The sequence below is a fragment of the Cheilinus undulatus genome, linkage group 14 (assembly GCF_018320785.1).
Source record: "Cheilinus undulatus linkage group 14, ASM1832078v1, whole genome shotgun sequence".
NCBI classification, from domain to species: domain Eukaryota; kingdom Metazoa; phylum Chordata; class Actinopteri; order Labriformes; family Labridae; genus Cheilinus; species Cheilinus undulatus.
Genome location: NC_054878.1, coordinates 34889980 through 34910252, shown reverse-complemented (window position 1 = coordinate 34910252; position 20273 = coordinate 34889980). Strand labels below are relative to the sequence as shown.

General features: G+C 39.0%; 2 protein-coding genes across 2 annotated transcripts in view; one reads left to right on the top strand and one right to left on the bottom strand.

Annotated features, from left to right (window-relative positions):
• Nucleotides 1-1731, bottom strand: part of LOC121521519 (disks large-associated protein 2-like) — a 149751-nt gene extending 148020 nt beyond the window's left edge. The window contains exon 1 of the mRNA XM_041805570.1: nucleotides 1608-1731. Coding sequence (XP_041661504.1) covers nucleotides 1608-1731 — 124 coding nt within the window. The remainder of the gene's footprint in view (nucleotides 1-1607) is intronic.
• A 4439-nt stretch (nucleotides 1732-6170) lies between these two features.
• LOC121521431 (cytospin-B-like) lies at nucleotides 6171-19882 on the top strand. Its single transcript, XM_041805422.1, has 12 exons — nucleotides 6171-7001; nucleotides 7966-8083; nucleotides 12509-12976; nucleotides 15686-15759; nucleotides 16022-16653; nucleotides 16737-16824; nucleotides 16914-16989; nucleotides 17079-17115; nucleotides 17377-17473; nucleotides 17578-17694; nucleotides 19376-19435; nucleotides 19537-19882. The coding sequence occupies exons 2-12, from the start codon at nucleotides 8044-8046 to the stop codon at nucleotides 19624-19626; spliced, it is 1779 nt and encodes a 592-aa protein (XP_041661356.1). The 5' UTR covers nucleotides 6171-7001; nucleotides 7966-8043; the 3' UTR covers nucleotides 19627-19882.
• Nucleotides 19883-20273: the final 391 nt, after the last annotated feature.

Sequence of the window (20273 nt, the reverse complement as noted above, 5' to 3'; positions counted from 1 at the left end):
TTTTCCCCTTTAAACCCATTTTCACTGCTTTTTAGCATCTATTCACCACCTTACCTGCCCATTTTTGCAACTGTTTTGCCCTTTTTTTAACCACTTTCTCAACTTTTCTTTTAGCATATTTCCTACTTATCTTAAAGTTATTTCAATTCCTTCTTTCTTCCCTGGCATCCTGATGTTTGAGCACATCATGGGTTAGCGATAAAGTCTGATATTACTTTTAATGTGATTTAGTCAATGTGCCCATCTGCATTTTAAACATGACCAAAACAAGGTCACTCTGATTAAAGAAAATAGGTCTACATTTTAAAAAAGGTAATATTTTACTACAATTTAAAATAAAGTTGTTGTTTTTTTTTTATAAGAGTGCTTATTATTCAGGTTATATATGAAATATGGGCATGACAGATCAACTTTGCAAAGGGCCATGGTTTTCCTCACCTCCATAATCCCCCAATTTGGCTGGGCCCCATGAAATTCTCCCCTTTATCCCCCCTTATGGACGGCCATGGGGCTTAGAGGGTGCTCAATTTTCAGCCCTCTGTAGGTGAAAAAACTGACTGAATGAATGAAACATCAGCAAAGGGGGGTTCTAACTTGACAATCCTGGCAAAGTGCTGGCTTTTTGCTGCGCACCAGCTGCATGGTTGACTTGTAGGTGCAAATATCAAGGGTATAACTGAGTTTAGGGTTTTCTTCACTGAGCACTTATCCTCTCGGCAGGGCACACGTATCTTAAGTTCAAATCCTAGGAAAATTTAGAACGAAGCATCTCTGCTTTGCTTTTCTGTGATGATGGCAAATGAGAATATCAGACTTTGCATCAGAGGCAAATCTTGGTATGATCAATTTGGTCATTTTAGGTATTTTTCTTGTCTCTGAATGAAGTTCAAACCGCACTGACAACTGCTCTTATAGCTAATAACTAGCAGAAAATAATCGGCTGTAAAGAACAAAGAAGGTGACACCACTTTTCCTGTCATACCTTCAAATCTCCTTTTGTACCATAGAAGTCATTAAACAAGCTGCCTGTTAGCTTGAGCGACATCTCCTCATTATGTTCGACTTAATCACCCCCGCCCACCTCTTACCTGAGTCCTTCTCAAAGAAAAGACAGCAGTGAGTCTGTAGTAGCCATGGTAACACCTGTGACAGATGAAAAGATGGATGACAGATATAGTACAATACAGCTGAGTCACTACAGGCACAAACACTGACTGTAAAAAGGGGAGCAACACAATGGGAACATGTGGGATTAACAGATGGAGGAAACTTGAGGTAGAAGATGCAGGTCTCCATATACACCTTCATCCTCACAGTACATGTATAATCTCACAACATCACACCTATTCATACATCAGAGTGAACATCCATTGATTGATCGGTGCAGGGAATCGTTCAGTGAGTGACTCATTCATGCTCTGCAGAACTTCTAGCAGCGTCTAACATTCACACCTTCACTCCCAGCAGGTGCGTCGTCTCCTCGGTCAAACCATCATCATCCTCACACCTCATGGAGGTGTAGGCTGGTTGAAATAATCAATAACAATAACATCTCTGCAGCTGCAGGCTCGCTCCATGCACAAACACCGTGTGCGTTCCTGCCTTACCTTTTTCAGAGCTGACATCTTCCTCCTCAGAGAAGGTCACTACTTCTTCTTCTTCTTCGATAGTGAAAGGGCGGTAAATAAGTAAGAGACGATCATGTCCCCCGGTATCCGTGAAAATGTTCATTGCCTCGTTGGTTAGAAACATCTGCAGCACGGTGGTCGTAGTTTCCCCTCATAACGACGGCTCGTGATGTTTGCCTCGAGCCCTGATGCAGCGGCACACTTCATCCTCTGGAGATGAATTATAAAGCACTGATGTTGTGGTCACTGATAGCACAGCTGTTCCTGTAAAGGCAGCCGATATCAGACGCCATTTTCACAAAGTCTGCGTCTACAGTACTGTACCCTACTTTATTGGACACAATATGAAAGAAATAACCGAACTTCTTTAAATAATAGCATGCAAACTTTAACAAAAAGACGAATCAAAAGTAAAACCTACCTCTCTTGTGATTGCTAGCTTAAGTTGTGACCAATGACGCAGTTGTTGAAAAGTGAATTCAAAAATTCAGTTAAGTTTGTTGAGCAATGAGTAATCTGGTGTGCGTGGCTTTACAGACTGCTGGCGTAACTTGTTAATAACTTAGTGAAGCACTTTACCAAAAAAACAGTCAACGTTAGTGAAGCCTGGTGAAAAATATGCGCGTTTTTACGATATCAGCTTAACTTGTAAATAAAAAGCACCGAATATAAATTAACTCATGAAGTTTAGTTTTACAGTATCAAACAAAATGCTAACTTAATTTGCGAATAATGATGACACCCTTAGCAAAAGGAACACAAATTAGCTTAGCAGACAAAGTGTAAAAGGACGTTTAAGGATTAAATTTTGATATTTTTTCTAAACTTAAAAATTTGTCTGATCTGTCCTGTCTGTCTGGTATTCGATATTGTCATTGTGTTTTAATTATTCATTTTTTTTGTGCCTTAACTACCAAAAGTTGCCATGCGTTGTGATATGAATGTTACTTAAAATTACTTATTTGTGCCACCAATTTTTCCACACCTTTTGCATTGTTAATCAATTTTGTCTCCTTCGTTGCTACTTTTTAACAGCTTTTCATCATTTTCCACCAACTTTGCCCCCTTTTTTTGCTTCCTTAACCCATTTTTGCCAGTCTTATCCCATTTTTTTTCTTTTTGCAATTATTTCATTATTTTTGGCTTAAAGTTATTTCAGTTCCTTCTACTTTATTCTCTGACACCCTGATATTTTGTGTATGCAGATCATGGGTTGGCGATGAAGTCTGGCATTGTCCAGTCACTGTACCCATCCACATTGGTAACATCAGCAAAAGTAAAAGGTATTCTGTTTTAGGAGAAGCAGCTTAATTAAAAATAAGGGTTATATTGTACCAGTGCATAGATATAACAAGTCCATTGTTGTTGCTTTTACAAGCTTTTTTCAGTTTCACACCGTATGATATTGTGCCACAATGTATGACAAAACATAATTTCAGCTTACATCTTTGTAAGCATTGACTACTTCACAAAAAAGGAGAGAAACATCTGCAGTAGAGAATAGTTTGGTTCTAAAGTGCCTTAAGCATTTCAGAAAAGTTCTGGTAAAAAAATGAGTGGGATTAGTGTGTAAAAAAACTTGGTGAGATGGATTTCTGATGCTCATGAAGCCGATTAAAGGTCACAGAGAGCTCATGTGGATTCAGTGCATATAACAGCCAGAGGCTCTTACTCCCCCAAACTCTTAACCTTTGCTCACACTGCAGAGAGAAAAAGATTTTACACAGTGATGTATATCAATGTGCACTTCTAGTATTACACAACAGTGATAACTTATCCTTGGAGTCAATAAAACACAGTGTCCCCGACTTTTAATAAATTGCAGGTAAAATTAAGTAATCAGTGCATCAGATATGCAGTGCATGATAAGAAAAAGTGTGTTTTTTCTTGTGCACATTTTCCATTGATGAGGAAAACCCAAGCACCAACCTTCAGTGATGAAAAAAATTAAGCCAGTGCAGAAGTGAGAAAAACTGCAGGTCCTTGAGTTTCCACTTGAGGCTGGCTGCAGAAACAACAGAAGTGACATACACAACTTAAGTTAAAAAGATGATTTTTACATTAGAAACAAGAAACATATTAAAGGTGTGGTTCAACAATTAAATTGGTCAGAGTAGGTAATGTCTTAATGAGCACACACTGTATGGGGTGTTTGTTAATTACTCACCTGTTTTGGTTTATAGGTTATAGGTAGGCATGTTGTACACATTTTTCAGGAGGATCAAGAATCACCTCAGCTTCCAACAGTTACTGCAGTTCTGTCATACTGTAACATATTTAACACCTCAAGAGTGTAGTTTGACAATATGTAGTGTGGATGGATACAGACACTTGAGATTTTGTGGCTCTTATTTTTATTACATATATTTATATATACATAAAAAAGTGATGGGGCTGATATATATTCATTTTTTTGTTTGGTTTAACCCTTTATGTACTGTTGTTTAAGTTAATAACATCTCTATTATCTTTTATTGTTTTGATCAGCACTTAATTTAGGCAGTAGATGGCAGCAGAGACATTCTGTTTCTCTGAGCTCTGTCCATGGTGCTGAAGAACGCTACCTTTATGTTTGGAGTATCTCCTGCATTATTGTGATGAGACTTAACCATGACTTAAGCAGAATATAGCTTATTATCATCAGTCTCTACAGTTCCTATAAGTATTCCATTATCTTCATTAACTCTGTTTCGCACTGTGGTGATCTGATTTTTGCATCCATCAAAGAAAACAAAGGGAAACCAGACTGTACTTGTGGGAAAAATAAACACACACACACACATATATATATATGAGAAAGTGTGACCCATTTTAACCACTCAAACTTAATTAATGAAAATGTTGCAGTTTGGGCCTTCGATGGAGCAAAACATGCAGTTTGAGAAGGATAGTGACAAAACAATCATGTTTAAAAGGGAAACATCATACGGAAGTCCAGGGAAGACATGTATTGAACATATTTGTTTTCTAAAGATCTTAAGAAATTGTTGGATTATTGAAGAAAACCCAGCTTTGTCATCTAACAATAATGAGAGAAGTAAGCTGAGATCTAAAAAAAAACCCAGTAACAATAACAAAAAAGAATAAAATAGAATATATGGATGTGTGTTGGACTGCAGCTTCTGTGCATCCAACACTTTTATTTTCTTAGACATTCACACTGCATCCTGAAATTTTTGGGGTCCCCACCCACCAGTTAAGAACCACTGGTCTAAATACTCAACTCTTTTGACTCTTTGTTAAACATACCGAAACCAAACCCAAACTCCAGTTCCTCTTTTAATTTTATTGATTTATAGTAGCATTTAACATTAAACACTTGATCATGAAGGGGATTATGAAACACCCCAGAGGCTGGGTTTTAGTCTGGCTCCTTCCTGCATATTGTTCTGCTTTTACTCTCAGTGATCTCCGGCTCTATCTACTGTCCTATTTCTCAAATAAAAATAAAAGCCCAAAGATAAAATCTAAATAGAGAAGCGAGAGAGTTTGATTATTAAATTTGATCATTACGTTGTCATTGTATTTAGGGATTTCTTTATTCTGGCTTTGTAAATACAATAAAAGGGATCCGTTTTTATCTACTTGGGTAATAATAAAACTCATTGACTTTAAATTAGTAGCCGATTGTTGCTGTGGGATCTTCTGGACAATAAAAAAATGAAGCTAATAACCTAGCTATGCGGGTATGGGTAAAAAAATCAGGTTTTTAAGGTAAATATTGATATAATTTTCAACAAGATACTGGGTGAGACAATATTGTTTTTACTGGTTAAGTCTATGTTGATGTTTAACAAACAAAAGATGCCAGGCCTAAATATCGATAGAAAGATTATTTACAGCAGGAGCCTGTAAAAGTAATATGCTAATTGACTGCAAGAAAATGTATTAGAAATGTTGAGTGTAAATGGGGAATTATAATTTATCTTTATTTGATTTAGGAGTATTAGTATTATATTGAGTAAGTTATTGTTTTTAATTATAAAGAATTAGGTGTCCTGTTTGAAAAATCGCAGAAAAAGGACCCTCTTTTAAGCAACTATGGTAGATAAACACAACACAAGTGCCCTCTAAGTGGACAAAACTTGACAAAGTGCCCTCTGAATATACAACTTTCATCCAAGTGCCCTCTTAAGTGCCATCTAAGTGGACAAAATTTGCCTTTGTACTCTCTAATTTGACAAAATCTGTCAAAGAGCCCTCTAAAATTAAATATACAAATTGCCCTCTTAAGGGTTTTCTTTGTGGACAAATATTTGGCTTAGTGCCTTCTAAGTGGATATGTGACCAAGTGTCTCTTGGCTTTCCTGAAATGGGAATTACATGATAAAAAAAATGCCCTCCATGTTGTCCCTTCAGTGGATAATCAGTGATTAAGTTTCCCCCAGGGTTTGCATCCAGTGCGCAGGGAGTCTTCTCAGTGTTAAAACCACATGTCCAACAGTGGAGAAAATGCTATAAGGTGCGAGGAGCTCCTTGGTATAAAGTTGATTTTCTTTGACATCCACCCTTGTCTATTTCTTTACATCAATGGTGAAATGGGTCGTAATTCCTAGTCTGCTTTTACAGAGGTGTAGGAGGTATAATAATAAAAAATGCAAAATCTTGGCCAGTATTTCACCATAAACAGTAGTAGTAATTGTAGTTTATAGTTGTCTATAAATATACAACTTTTAGAATGATGGTGTCCCACTGCAGACAGCAGGTCTTTTTTTAATCATTTTTTATCACCACTGCCTAATGGTTAAACAAATGCCTACCTGTTAAGTTAATTAGGGAAAAAGAATGTTTTTTTTTTTCATTCCCTGTCATATATTTTGAGCTATGACAGATTTAATGCCTCATAATCCAGACTGTGTCAAGTTTTCACCTGTTACCCACGTGCAGCCACACCTGCATTTATAAATAATTAGCCTCCAGCCGGTCGAGCTACCTCCTTGTGCAACCAGTTTCCCCACTAGCAACACTGCATTTTTCTCATGCTGTTCACATCCCCACACATTATTTCGATTTGTCTGATAGAGAATTTGAAAAAAATGTCATTAAACACTCATGTCGTCGATAGAACGTGCAGCTTCTACGCAGCTAGTTTGTTTCTGCCTCCTTCTCTGATTTTTGTCGCATTGGACTTAAAGGAGAAGCAGAGTTAATCGGAGTAGCACCCCAAGTTATAGACGGTGGCTGCCTTTCTACAAGCTAGCTGTATGGACTATGTCAGAATCATGACTTTGAGTGAGTCGGCCGTGTCCTCCGCTGAATTTAAGTGACAGACGTGACGCTTGAAAACCCCGACAGGGAGCTCGAGACACCCCGAGAGGAAGCGTCTAAAGCCGGGGACCAAACTGGAAGACGTCCGGCTGGTCGGCTGAGCAGGTAGGATGAATAAATGAATGAAACTGCAGGGTATGGGTATGTGCACAGTGTCATTGGTTGAAGGAAGCGTATGTCACAGGCAGTGTAGTTTCTCCAAATAAACCAGCAACCGAGAGACAGTGACGTTTTTAGGGAGAAAATTTGATTCCTAACTTCATTTAACAAACAGGCAATTCAATGTTGCGTTGCCGTTTAATGGCCAGGACTTTAAGCTCGTCTAGTTGTGAAGACATATATCAGATGTATAAATTGAATTATTTATTTCGGCATAAGCTCCGTCAAACGCCTTCATTTAAGACTTAGCTAAAGAGCTATTCTGTAACCTCAGTTTGCTGGCTTTAGTCAACTGCGTTGCTTTGTAGTCACAAGTGGGACCATGGCGAAAAATATAATTAAATTAACATTTATTGCCTTACAGGACAGCATGTATACGCCGATTCTATCAAAGGATTCTGCTTATGTGTTATAATAGCCATATGTGAAGATTTTACATGTCTGTATTCTTTAAATGTTGGTATTTTAAAATAAATATTTTTTTCAATGGAGTTTGGTTAATTCTGCACAGGATTGGTTGTATATATTCAACTCCTACAGAAGTCTCAGTCTCAGTGAATGTCAGAGAGACCGCTCACAAATCTTGTTGTGTGGCACATTGAGGTTACTAAAAGCTGTTTAACCACTGGCATTTCATTCATTAGGAGGACAAAGCTGACAGCTTTTTTTTAACTATTGTACAACAACTCCAGGCAGGTGACACACCTGGCACAGTTGCTGCATTCAGTAACAAGTCATTGTCTTACTGTGTTTGAGAAAATGTTTGTAAGATTATTCAGCATTTACTCAGCACTTTTACAAGATCTTTTTTTGACATGTTGCATTCAACCTGGTCTGCTGATTAAAGAATTCAGCTGTGAGTAATGATGTTCATTGAAAGATTTCTATTTTTTCCCTCCTGTCCACACAGCAGGGAGACTCACAACACAGAGGGACGCAGTGAAGGACACAGGGGTCGCCTGGTCAGATAACTCACCTCTCCTGGATCATGGGTAACCAAAATGGGAAAGACAGCCACAGCAGCGCAGGTACCAGAAAACCGAAATGTTGACCCCTTTTTACACATGCTGGTCTCTACCTCAATGCATCCCTGGCCTCTACCACTTAGTATGTTTGCATATACAAATCTAGGGGTAGGGGTGTCCTGATTCTGGATTGAAGGGCAAGGTATAAAGGAAAATATCCTTGAATGTTTTGCAAATTATCTGCAAGATGACTACTCAAGCAGTCGTTTCAGTGCATTATGGTGCTTTTATTGGTAACAAGCATTTAAGAATACCTTCAGTAGACATATTCGGAAACATTTTAGTAATTTGTTTGATGCTGTTGACTACTGTTGATAACAAATCAGGATCTTGAGGGGTTGTCCTAATTTTATAGGGGAAGAATTCACTACTACCCATTGTAACTCTGCTTCAATGGGCACTCAAAAACAACTGGCAGGCATTGGGTTAGGGGTAACAATTAGAAATAGGACTTTACATTTTTTAGATGTAGATTATATAGAATAATTCTTTTTTTGGGTTTCTGCTTTACATATGGCCTGTTTTTTCACTCATGCTTGAACTGATACCATTAATTTGTTCATCATACCGTAAATCTGACAGTCTATTTTTAGACTCCTGTTTCCCTGCTTCCATGACAGTGTGCCATGTGTTCTTTTTTTTGAGTGTCAGTCCTGTCTTTTGTAATCCAGGTGAAAATAAGCTGGTTAGCGCCCAGAACAAGCACAAATATTTGTTCTTGTTCTGACAGGTAACAGGATCCTGTGTGCTTGAAATTCTTCTGCAACACAAAAGGATAAATCTGTAGAAAACAAACATACTGAAAAAATTCAAAAGAGGAGAACTTCAGAGGATTATTCTGTGTTCCAGATTCAGACTGTGCTGGCTTTAGCACAAAGTAAACAATCAGTGCAGGGATTTTATTTATTATGCTGTCTGAGACTTGAACATATGATTGATGCAAGTGTGCATCAAATAAGTACAAGTACACATCTAAAAAAAAATCAATGATTAATGTTTTTTTAAATGGAAATTAGGTAGCAAGTGTAAATAAAATCAGTGGTGTGGTACAAAATACATGCAGGTATATGGGGTACAGGTGCATAAAAGGAAACATATTTTAATGTTATGAAAAAATTTTTCCCCCTTTGATTAAAACTTCCATTTTTTTATAGATCATCTCATGCAAAGAGAAATATTTCAAGACTTTTTGAGTCAAAAAAAAATTTATGAAATAGAATATTCACCGTCTTGAAAATGATGTTCATTTATGAACTCAGTAATTGGTTGGAGACCCTTTTGCACAAATAACTGCATCTACAGTATGTTACATGGCATTGAGCCAATCAGTCCGTGGCACTGCTGGGCTGTTATAAAGCCCAGGTTGCTCCGATGGCCTTCAGCTCGCCTGTATTGTTACATCATGTGTCTCTCATCTTAATCTTGACATTTCCCCAGGATTCTCTTTGAGTTTCAGGTCAGGCCAGTTGGCTGGCCAATCAAACACAGTAACACCGTGGTCAGCAGACCAGGTTCTGCTAGTTTTGACTTCATTGAGGGCAGGGGCAAGGCCTGCTGTCAAAGGAAATCCATATCTTCATAAAGTTTCTCAGGAGATGGCAGTATGAAGGGCTCTAAAATCTCCTGGTAGATGGCTGACAGCGTTGAGTCTGGATTTGATAAAGCACAGTGGACCAGATGACATGACACCCCAAACCATCACTGACTGTGGAAACTAAAAACACTGGACTTCAAACACCTTGAATTCTGTGCTTCTCTGATCGTCCTCCAGACTCTGGGACCTTGATTTCCAAAGGAAATTCAAATTATGCTTTCATCTCCTTGGCCCAGGTGAGACGCCTGAATGGCTCAGCACTAGATACTCAACATTTGTAGTCCATTTCCTGGACCATTTCCTAGACACGTCTGTGTGGGTTGGCTCTTGATCCACTGACTCCAGTCTCAGTTCACTCCTCATGAAGCTCCTCCAAGTTCTTGAGTCTACTTTGTGTGACAATCCTCTGAAGGCTAAACTCATCCTTGTTGCTTGCCCTCCTTTTCTTACCCCCCCCCACAGGTCACAGGAGCCACAGGTCAGACTCATACCTGTGCTGCCTGCTTGGACTAGCTTCTGTACATGGGGCACCAACCTCAGCGCCCCAGAGTATACCCACTTCTAAATCCTCTCTAATGCACAGCATTTAGCAGTGTGCTGCTTTAGTTTTCCTTGGGCAATGAAGGCATGAATCACTTTACACTGCCTCTAATTAACTAGTACTAGTTTGTTAGTTGGGTCAGAGCATCAAGGTAAGCTCATCAGAAGTAGAGTAGACAGGTCATAGTTTGTCATATCTAGTGACCAGAGGCTGTATAATGTAAGGTAGCAGCATTGGCAGTGGTAGCTGGCCACAGATAGGGTGATAAATGAAGAGTTAACCCACTCTACCATTATTATTTTGAGTATCAAAATCTGGTACCAACTCATCTGATACCTACCGTACCAAGTTAGAAGACAGATTTCTGTACCATATTGCAGTAACTCAGCACCCCAAGGCGATCCCCATCACTCCAAAGGAAAATCACAGAATATGTTATGTGAAGAAGTTAAACCTGTTTTTTTCTGAATCATTTACGATACAGAGACAGCTTTTATTTAGCTGCTCACTTTTAAAATACTTACACTAATCTCTTGAGTGACTGGAAGTATCAGTGCTGGCACTGTTTCAACACCAGCACCTTTAAAGAAAAGTATTGATTCGCACCGGTATCCTGAAAAACCCAAACGATGCCAAACTCTATTGGCTACTGAATAAAATAGCATTAAAAAAGTGTTTGAGTTTTACAAGAAAGTCCCTGTGGAGGACCCCTGGCCCCAACAGTAAAGTCCAAGCCGCTCATAAAGCTAAAAGATGTCCTCATATAAGGCAAATTAGTATGAGGTAGATCCATACCAATACACAGAACGATTAATTTTTTGATTACTGTGCGGAAAAATGGCAGAAAATTGGATATTGCCTCAGTAATGTCTACATGTTTTTCTGTTTTTATAAGTTGAAGCTGGCCTCAAAACAAATTCAACCATTTAGATGAGGTCATTTGGGTCACGTTTTCCTAGAGGCTACAATTCAGATTTGGGTATGTCCTTTAATCTCTGGCTTTGTAAACCTGGATTAGGTGCGTATATACCTTTTTAATCACTCGCTTTTATTGTTTTTAGCTAAATGGGGAAAGGGCCTCATATTGGTTTTAGGCGTATTGGGCCCATATTGGCCCTTAAATTGGGCTTACAAATGAATAAAACTACCCCTGATAGGCTGCATAGGCTGCACAAAGCATGACTTTGGCAAAAATATGCCAATAAACAAAAAATAACTAACATTTAAAGCAAACAACAATCTGAAGATGTAGCTTCTCTGTGTGAATGAATATCTGGTCTGGATGCTGCATGGTGACTGAAGCATCTCTTGGCAGACACAGGAAAGAGATGAATCAGAAGTTTGGTGTTAAATAAAAAACTGCATCCCAGAGGAATCTTTTTTTAGTCTCTCCTTTGCCTTCAGCATCCTTCAGATTACAGCCAGCTCTCATTTAGATCACCTAATGTGTGAAATTTCCCCTGCACAGCCGTACATGTCATGTTGTGTAGACATTCAGCCTGTTGTTGCTCTGTCTGTCCCCCTTTTACAGCTGTTTAAAATGCTGCTGCTTGTCTCCCTCTCTTGGTTGTCAGCATGCAGGAAGTGAGCTCTGGCTGTATGAGAATAGCTCGCCTGCTGTAGCCCAGCAGACTACATCATGCTGCTACTGCTGGCAGGGAAATGATGAGTCTGCAGAAATCCTGCAGTACGACACAAGGGCAAGAAGGATGAAGGAGTAAGAAAAGATTTGTAATGAACAGGTGGAGGAGCCTGTAGTTGTGTAGTTTATAAAGAATGCACACCATAAATAGAATTAAAAAAGGAAATTAATAGATTTTTCAGTTCTTATGCCTCTAAAGTTATGGTTATAATGTCAACAAATTGACTCAGATTCCTTATAGTCTTTCAGAGCTGCATGGTTTTCTGCAGAATACTGGCAGCACTGATGATGCTTGTAATTATCTAGTGGCTGCAGTGACAGCAGCTGTTTGATAGCAGATCAGGGCAAAAATCACCTCTCTTCCTGAATCTTGCCACATGGGGGAACAGTATGCGAGTATTAGCCTGCCAAGACTTTCAGAGGAGAGATTTTTTGCTGCATCAGTCAGCCCAGGACGGTAAATAAGAGAGCGGGCACCGAGTGCTTACATCTGCATTGAGGAAATGACGAGGGGGGCTCTGCATTCAGCTTATTTTTCATCCTGTGTTAAATGATTTTAAGGCTCAGGGAAATCATTTTTCCTCTTTTGTCTCTCTGATGTTTTCTTTCTTTTCCTTCCCTTCTGTTTCATTGTTTATTTCCCCCTCCTAGGCTCTCCTCTTGATTTCTTCCACACGCCTCCCACCACGCCCTCAGATGCCGAGCTGACTGCCATGGCCTTGTCCTCTGCAGCTCCCTCTAACAAGGCACAGACGCCGTCACCAGCCGGCAGCAGCACCACCCCCTCCACCACGTCTCCAATCGCAGACTGGACTCAAAAGCTGTCTGCTCCTTCAGAGTGGGCTGTGATAAGCGTGGACAGCATCACTTGCTCAGAGGCTAATGTGAGCAATGCAGCAGCAGAGCATAAGAAGTCAGAGCTCAGTCCTGTATCTCCCCCTGTATCCCGAGCATCGCCTTCGAAGCAGAGCTGGCAGGAGCGGGACAGCGGGGTGGAGCCGCAGGCTGCCGTAGAGAGAGCAGGAGAGGAGATGACCCTGGTTTTACTAAGTCTGATGGAGCACTACAGGGCCTCTCTGGGTCTGAGCCCCAACACGGATTTAACCACAGGAGCAGTAGGTAAGCCCTCTTTATGGACTTTATGGCTTTCTTAATGACAAGAGTGGAAACTGAAAAAACTTTCTGACCCCTTCTGTGGTTCAGAAGACACTTCAATGAACCTTAAAGACAATTAATAGCTTTCCCAATACTGTGAATGGGATTCTTTGTATTTATTTAGATCAGTCTGGTTAGGAGTTAGTTTTATGGCAGGCATGTTAACATAGACTGTATAAAGAATGGACGGCACATAAGTAAGAGAAAATTGAAGTAAAAAGAGATACAATACAAGATGATACAATGCACTTCTTTTGTCTTGCACTCCAAGTGCTGCATATAGTTAGAGCTCCCCCTGCTGACTGGCAGCATATGAGTCATGAGTCATTAACCCCGCCCTCTCCATGTTAACAGATGGAACACTGGACAAACTAATGACTTAAAAAAAAATTGAGGTTTAGTGAGGTTAAAAACTATTTTTAGAGTAACCTGTCAAAGACAGGCAGCAGTATAGTTAACAGAGTTTTTTTTTTTTTTTACAGACATTGAAAATCCATTTATACAAGCATAATGATACATTAAATTAAAAAAAATATTAAATAAGCATAATTTGTCAGAATCAAACACAAGTCTTGAAAATATTTAGTGAAACATCTACGGCAGGGTTGGAGTGAGAAGGGTTTAGTATCATTAGAAGGGTTCAAGGGTGTGTTTTTGCACTTTGTCAGGCATATAAAGGAAGAATTTTATTTTAAGCTATTTTGACTCCTAATTAAGATTTAAAATACCAACAAATCTGTACATTATTTGGACAAAATTATGCAGTTCAGCCAACACCATTCATTAAAATCTGTTCTGAGGGTGCCCTCATCATTTAAAATCTACATACATTAAAACATGTTGACGATGAACAAATTTCACTTCTGCCTCCTAAATAGGGCAGAAATTGACAGATGTTTAATTTCCATAAAATAGGTAGGGTAAAAATTTAGTGTAAAAGTTTACAATAGGAAGTAATGATTTTAAAAATAAACACTGAAAGGAAATGTGGGGTTCCAGATGTAGAGGTTTTTATGAAAATGCAGAAAATATGAACATTCAGTACATAGTTAGAAATGCTTTTATACTGCTATGTGTTTATGAGCTTTTACAGGTATTTTTGAAGTATGAATGTTTCAGTTTCCAAAGTGGGGCCCATGGACCCTAGAGGGGTCCAAATCAATCAAGAGGCAATTAAGCATAAGTTATGCTGTTTCACATAGTTACCAAAGCACAACAGATGTTGTCGAATCTTCACCAGACCTCACAACTTCTAAGATGAAGACAGAGAATATGACAGTACCTACATCTCCCATTAACTCACCTTTATTGTGGTTATTGTAAGGCCCACACTCCTATATTTTCAGCTGCCAAAGAAGGGCGTGGTGGGAGAAGTTTGAGAACCACTGGGCTAGAAGAATTAAATTTCAGTGTTGTGATCAGCAGAGTTGATTTGTGTCTTATAATCTGCTCTTTTTGCATTCACAACACTCAGCTGCAACATTTTTTTTTTTTTTTTTACCATCCCGAGTGATTTGGGGCTTTTGAGAAATCATTCAGAGCTTAAGCCCAGCAAGTCACCCCTTTGCTCTACCTATGATCTACATCCAGATGTCTCTGTCACCATATCATTCAGTGTCCTGTTAAAATCATTCTATGAGTAACTGGAACTTAATGAGCTCATTTAGTTACAGGTCTTTGGAATTCATTCCAGGCAAAGGAAGCATCCCACTTAAATGCCTTTTCCCCACTTCAGCTCTGACCTTTAGACCAGACAGCAAGAAAAGATCCTCAGCTCAAAATACGCGTGAAAGACATTTTTCCCAAATATTTTCTGTCATTATAGACAGTTCATATTAAGATGATTTATATCCAAGTACTTACTTTTCTGTGAATTTTTGGTTTGGTTAGTTATTTGATGCAAATAAGACCAGATGTAGTGCCATGATTGACAGCTCTGTTGACAAATGCAGCTCCTTGCAGCACTCGGCTGGATTATCAGAGTAGAGGAGGAACAACGAGTGGAAACGTGATAAATACTGATACAAGAGTCCTTTAATTTTTAGTAAATATGAGTATCAAAGAGACACAACAATCTTTTAAAACCTGAGGAATCTCTGGTGGATTAAATTTGTGCTTCGGTTAATGTAAAAGGGAGTCAATTCTGTGGCTCCAGCAGTCAGTTATAATTTGTACATGTTTTTGCTTGAAATTACATCGCCTGTGCACTATGTCATTGAGACTGTATTTTGGCTTCAGTTTTGTTTAACTAAAGGAGATGGGCATGTGTTGTCCATGTTGATATGCAGTCCTTAATATGGACAAGGAAAAATATACTAGGATGATAAGGTAGGAGAAGTTCTTTGGTGATGTATTGATACAGCTTGCCATTCTAATGTCAGTTCTCCATGATCATCTCAGTGCAGATGATGGAAGTATTTAAAATAATTGAGAGCTCTGGACTCTTTAACTGTAGTGATAGCAACTTCATACCAACCTTGCTTGATAAATTTCTGTGTTCTTCCAACTCTTTTCCCCATTTATAATCCAGGATTTCTGAAATTAAAATAAGTTTTCAAACCTTAGTTGTATTATTAAACGGACCCTCCACAACCAAAGAAAGTGATTGCAGTTGTTACAGACTTTAATTGTTATTTTCATTTGTGTTTCTCTTTTGTTTAACCCATCTTTCAGAGCTGCTCAGGCGCCTGATATCAGAAAAAGATGAACTGGTTGACGAGTTGGATGCACTGAAGGAGACACTCAGGGTGAGTTATACTTGCTGCTCCCATGAAGATGATTACAATTTTAATATCCTGTCATGCTTATCCAATTTTTCCTTTTTTGTTTATGTCTTACACCTGCTAAGAGTTTCCATGCCATTGCAGCCTACTTGTATAAATAGCTTGTGCTGTTGGTGCCAATAAAAATTCTCCGTTTGACACAGAGATTTTTTATTAGGACCAAGTTAATGCTGATTTTTTTTTTTTTTTTTTACCATTTTTCTTGTTGTTTTGCCCCATGTGACAGACAGAGAGACAGGAGTGGCATCAGTTCCAGTGTGACCTGCAGGTTGCAGTGTCTGTAGCCGACCGGCTGCGCTGTGAGTCAGAGCAGGCTCTGGATCTGCTGCAGGAGAGCCACAGAGCTGTAAAGGAGCAGCTGGCTCAGGCCCTCAGCAGACAACAGGAGAAGGAGCAAGAGCTGGAGACTTTGAGAGCCGAGCACAGAGACATCTGCCACAAACTCACCGAGCTCTCAAAGCAGCAGCAACTGGAGCGAGCCGAGCTTGATGCCCTGAGGAACAACTGCAGAGTGAAAGATGTGATAAACTGTGAGGTACAGGCAGAAAGACAAAACTCTGAGAAGGAGCAGGGTGAGGAAATTCAGAAAGTTATAGTGGACAAACAGAGGGGGAATGAAGACAAAGATGATGTTAAAAACATTAAAAACAAAGAGGAGAATGGAACAACTAAAGAGTTGGAAACCAAAGTTGTTGATCAAGAGGTTGAAGAGGCAAATGGATCAGGGAGCCAGCAGCTGAAAGGGAAAGGAGTTGCGGAGGGGTACCTTCGCAGTTTGGCTGCACTGGAAAAGAGGAAGGATGAGGGACATGGGCAGAAGGATCCAAGGAGGGTTGTGATGCTGTCTGAAAGATCTTGGTGAGTCTACATGAAAGCTTACACTCACAGTTACATCTATAAAAAGACGACAGCTTTAAAAACATGCAAAAAATATCTTGTAGGAGTCTCTCTCGTCTCCCACTGCCTTGTGACCCTTCAAATGAAAATGGGACCCCAAAAAACACAAGCACAACGTTACCTCTATGCAAGGTATAAAAGTGTTTAAAGTCATATAAAAGTGTTTGATTTATCATTACTGTGTTTCATTTATTTGAAAAGTGTCTTTCAAAACTTTCCAGAAAGAAGAACTTCCAAACAGGAGAAGGATGGACCGTGTTTTACAGCGGCAGGACAGCTGGTCCAGTTTTTACACAGGTGAGCCTAATATGAATAATTAACCAGATTTATGTTCTTTCATACAACTTGGAAACAGTTTTGTGCCTGGCTGTGTTTTTCTTTCTCAGGTAAACAGGAAGAGGATCAAGGCCCAGATTCTACCAGGTAAAACAAAATTTCAGGCTTTTCTCTTTTTCTTACTGGATTTCATCACTGGAGGCTGATGTATTTTTAACATGAACAAGTGATGGTAGCACTTTCAAATCAACTACAATGTTACATGCTTTCCCAGTCACAGGCTACCTTCCTTTTTTAAAACATTTGTCATATTTGCGATGGTTCATCCATTACTTCTTAAGTTAGGAGATTACAATATAGCTCAAGTCATTATTTAAACTTTTTGAAAACATTTTCTTTCCTTTTCAGACCTCAGGATGGTTTCAGTGCTCTGCTGAAACGTCATGGCGGCTCCAGAAGAAACTCCCTGCTGCGCTGGTGCCAGAGTCGTACCCAGGGTTATAAAGTGAGTGAGGGGTTAATTTTCCACATTTAGTTTAAATAAGTTTAACTCAAAATCAAAATGTTTTCAGGTGATAAATTGCCTTCATTCTGTATGTTTTCTGGCAGAATATTGAGATCACAAACTTCAGCAGCAGCTGGGAGGACGGCTTGGCATTCTGTGCAGTTTATCACACATTTTTACCAAGTCACATCCCGTATGACACTCTCAATCCAGCAGACAAGGTAAAACTGCTGCTGTCAAAAATGCAATAAGCAGAATATTTAAAGTTACATTTCAACAATGTAATTTTCAAAAACTTTTGATACAGCACCTTCTTAAGATAAATAAAAAAAACAAGGAATATAATGATAACCAGTGGCAGAGTCGGGATGTTTGAGGAGCAGGGGTAAAAATAACATAGGACACCTGCAGTATGTCATCCGAAAGTCATCATACATTCATTGTGGAAATATAAAAATCCTGGTGAAGATTGGTGATGGTACAGTTGTGTAGATTCTTTTTGCTAAGTAATCTTCACTCAGTACCACATCACGACAGAGTGAAAACAGAATTTGAGAATTTTTTGCAAATTTATTTAAAAAAAGAAAAAGAAATATCACATTTACAGAAGTACTCAGACTCTGCAAAAACATTTAAAATTTAGCTAATCTGTCTCCCACTTCTCTGGATCTTTGCTGACATTGTTCTACATCTTGACTGGAGTTTATCTGTGGTAAATTAAGTTGAATGACATGGTTTGGAAAGGCACACATGTCTCTTTAGAAGGCTTCACAGCTGATAATGCATATTAGAGCAAAAAAACAATCCATGAGGTCAAAGTAACTCAGAGCTCAGAGACACGATTGTGCAAGGCACAGATTTGGGGAAGGCTACAAAAAAATTCTGCTGAAGTGAAGGTTCCCAAGAGCACAGTGGCCTCCATAATCCTCAAATGGACCAGGACTCTTCCAATGGCTGGCTGACCAAACACCAAACTGTGCAGTCAGAGCCTGTGTAGAAGAGGTGACCAAGAATTCAATGGTCATTCTGACTGAGTTCCAGACATCCTGTGTGGAGATGGGACAAAATTTAATGAGGACAGCCATCACTACAGTCCTCCACAATCTAGGCTTAATGGCAGAGTGGATAGATGGTAGCTTCTCCTCAGTGCAAAACACATGAAAGCCCACTTAAAGTTAAAAACAGAAAAAAGAAATAAATTTGGAAGCAAAGAGGGTTTCCCAAGATCTGTGCCATGCAACAATCCTGTCTCTGAGCTCTGCAGGCAGTTCCTTTGTCCTCATGGCTTGTTTTGGCTCTGATATGCATTGTCAGTGGCCTTCTAAAGAGAGGTGTGTGCCTTTCTAAATCCTGTCATTCAATTTAATTTACTACAGGTAGACTCAAATCAAGGTGTAGAAACATCTCCGCAATGATCCAGAGAAATGGGAGGAACCTGAGCTAAATTTCAAGTGTTTTAAAAAGAGTCTGAATATTTATGCCAGGGTTATATTTCAGATTTTTTTCTATTACATATGTTTGCAAAGAAAAAACCCTAAAATTCTGTTTTCTTTGTCATTAGGGTGTACTAAGTGTAGATTAATGAGGGAATTTTTTTCCCAACTGTAGCATCAGACTGCATAATAAAAAAAATGAAAACTGGTGATTGGGGTCTGAATACTTTCTGAATGTACTGTATAATGATCAGATTAAATATTGTCGAGTTAACAACATTGTCCAGTGGCTCAATAATCTGTCACTTTCAATAACTTACTTCTGGCACGTATGACTGAAAATACTGCTTACTGGTGAAACTTTTGAAGCCGTATTTTACCTGCTGGTCAAAAGAAATTTTGGATGTTGTACTGATGTGACAAGTAGGATGTGCACCTGATTTATGGTTTTCTTTATCTTCTCTTTCAGAAGAGAAATCTTGGCATTGCTTTTAAGACTGGAGAGAGTGTGGGAATCACAGCCACTCTGGTGAGAAATTCTCAAGATTTCCTTGTGAAGTTGGGTTTAAAATGTCCTAAACCTTTAATACTGCCTGCGTTTATTGTGTCTCCATGTTTTCTTTGTTTCAGACCGTGGAGGAGATGCTGAAGGCGGACGGACCAGACTGGCAGAAGGTTCTGGGTTACGTTGAGAGCATTTTCCGTCACTTTGAGATGTGATGGCAGTCTGTCCTCTTCCTCCTCACCTTGTTGTTACTGAAGGAACAAAATAGTATTCACCACAAGAGGGAGCTCTGCTCTAACCAAACTCTTCAGTCAAGATTTAAAATGTTAGCAATATCAGATTTTATGGTGGGATTTTATGTATCAATACACAAACAGGATTGACACCCAGATAGAAGAAACTGCACCGTCATGAAGTATCTTATTCTCTACATCCTATCTGCTCAAATCTAAAAAGCTGCTGGGTAGTAAGGAACAAGACACAAGGAGAATCAGCACAAATCCAGATAAATGCAGTTACTTTCACATTTGTTACAAGGTGCTGGGTGCACTGGTTATTATGCACTGTTTGCCTTTTCAAAAAACAAGGAGCACTTTATGGATACATTAGTGTTTTTAAAAGGATATTTAGGGCACTTTATTTTACAAATAAGTTGTTTTTATCATGAACTTCTCCTACTACGATGTCTGCATGCACCTTATCCCACAAAACAAAGGAAAGGGGGGACACGATCCCAGATTTTATATACTGGGTTAGGGATCTTTTAACTTAAAATATGGCAGAAACAGTCTAAGGGAAACTTCATGAAAAAATGTATATATGTACATGAGTGGTAGCGCTTCTGTTTTTTTTTTAAGAAACA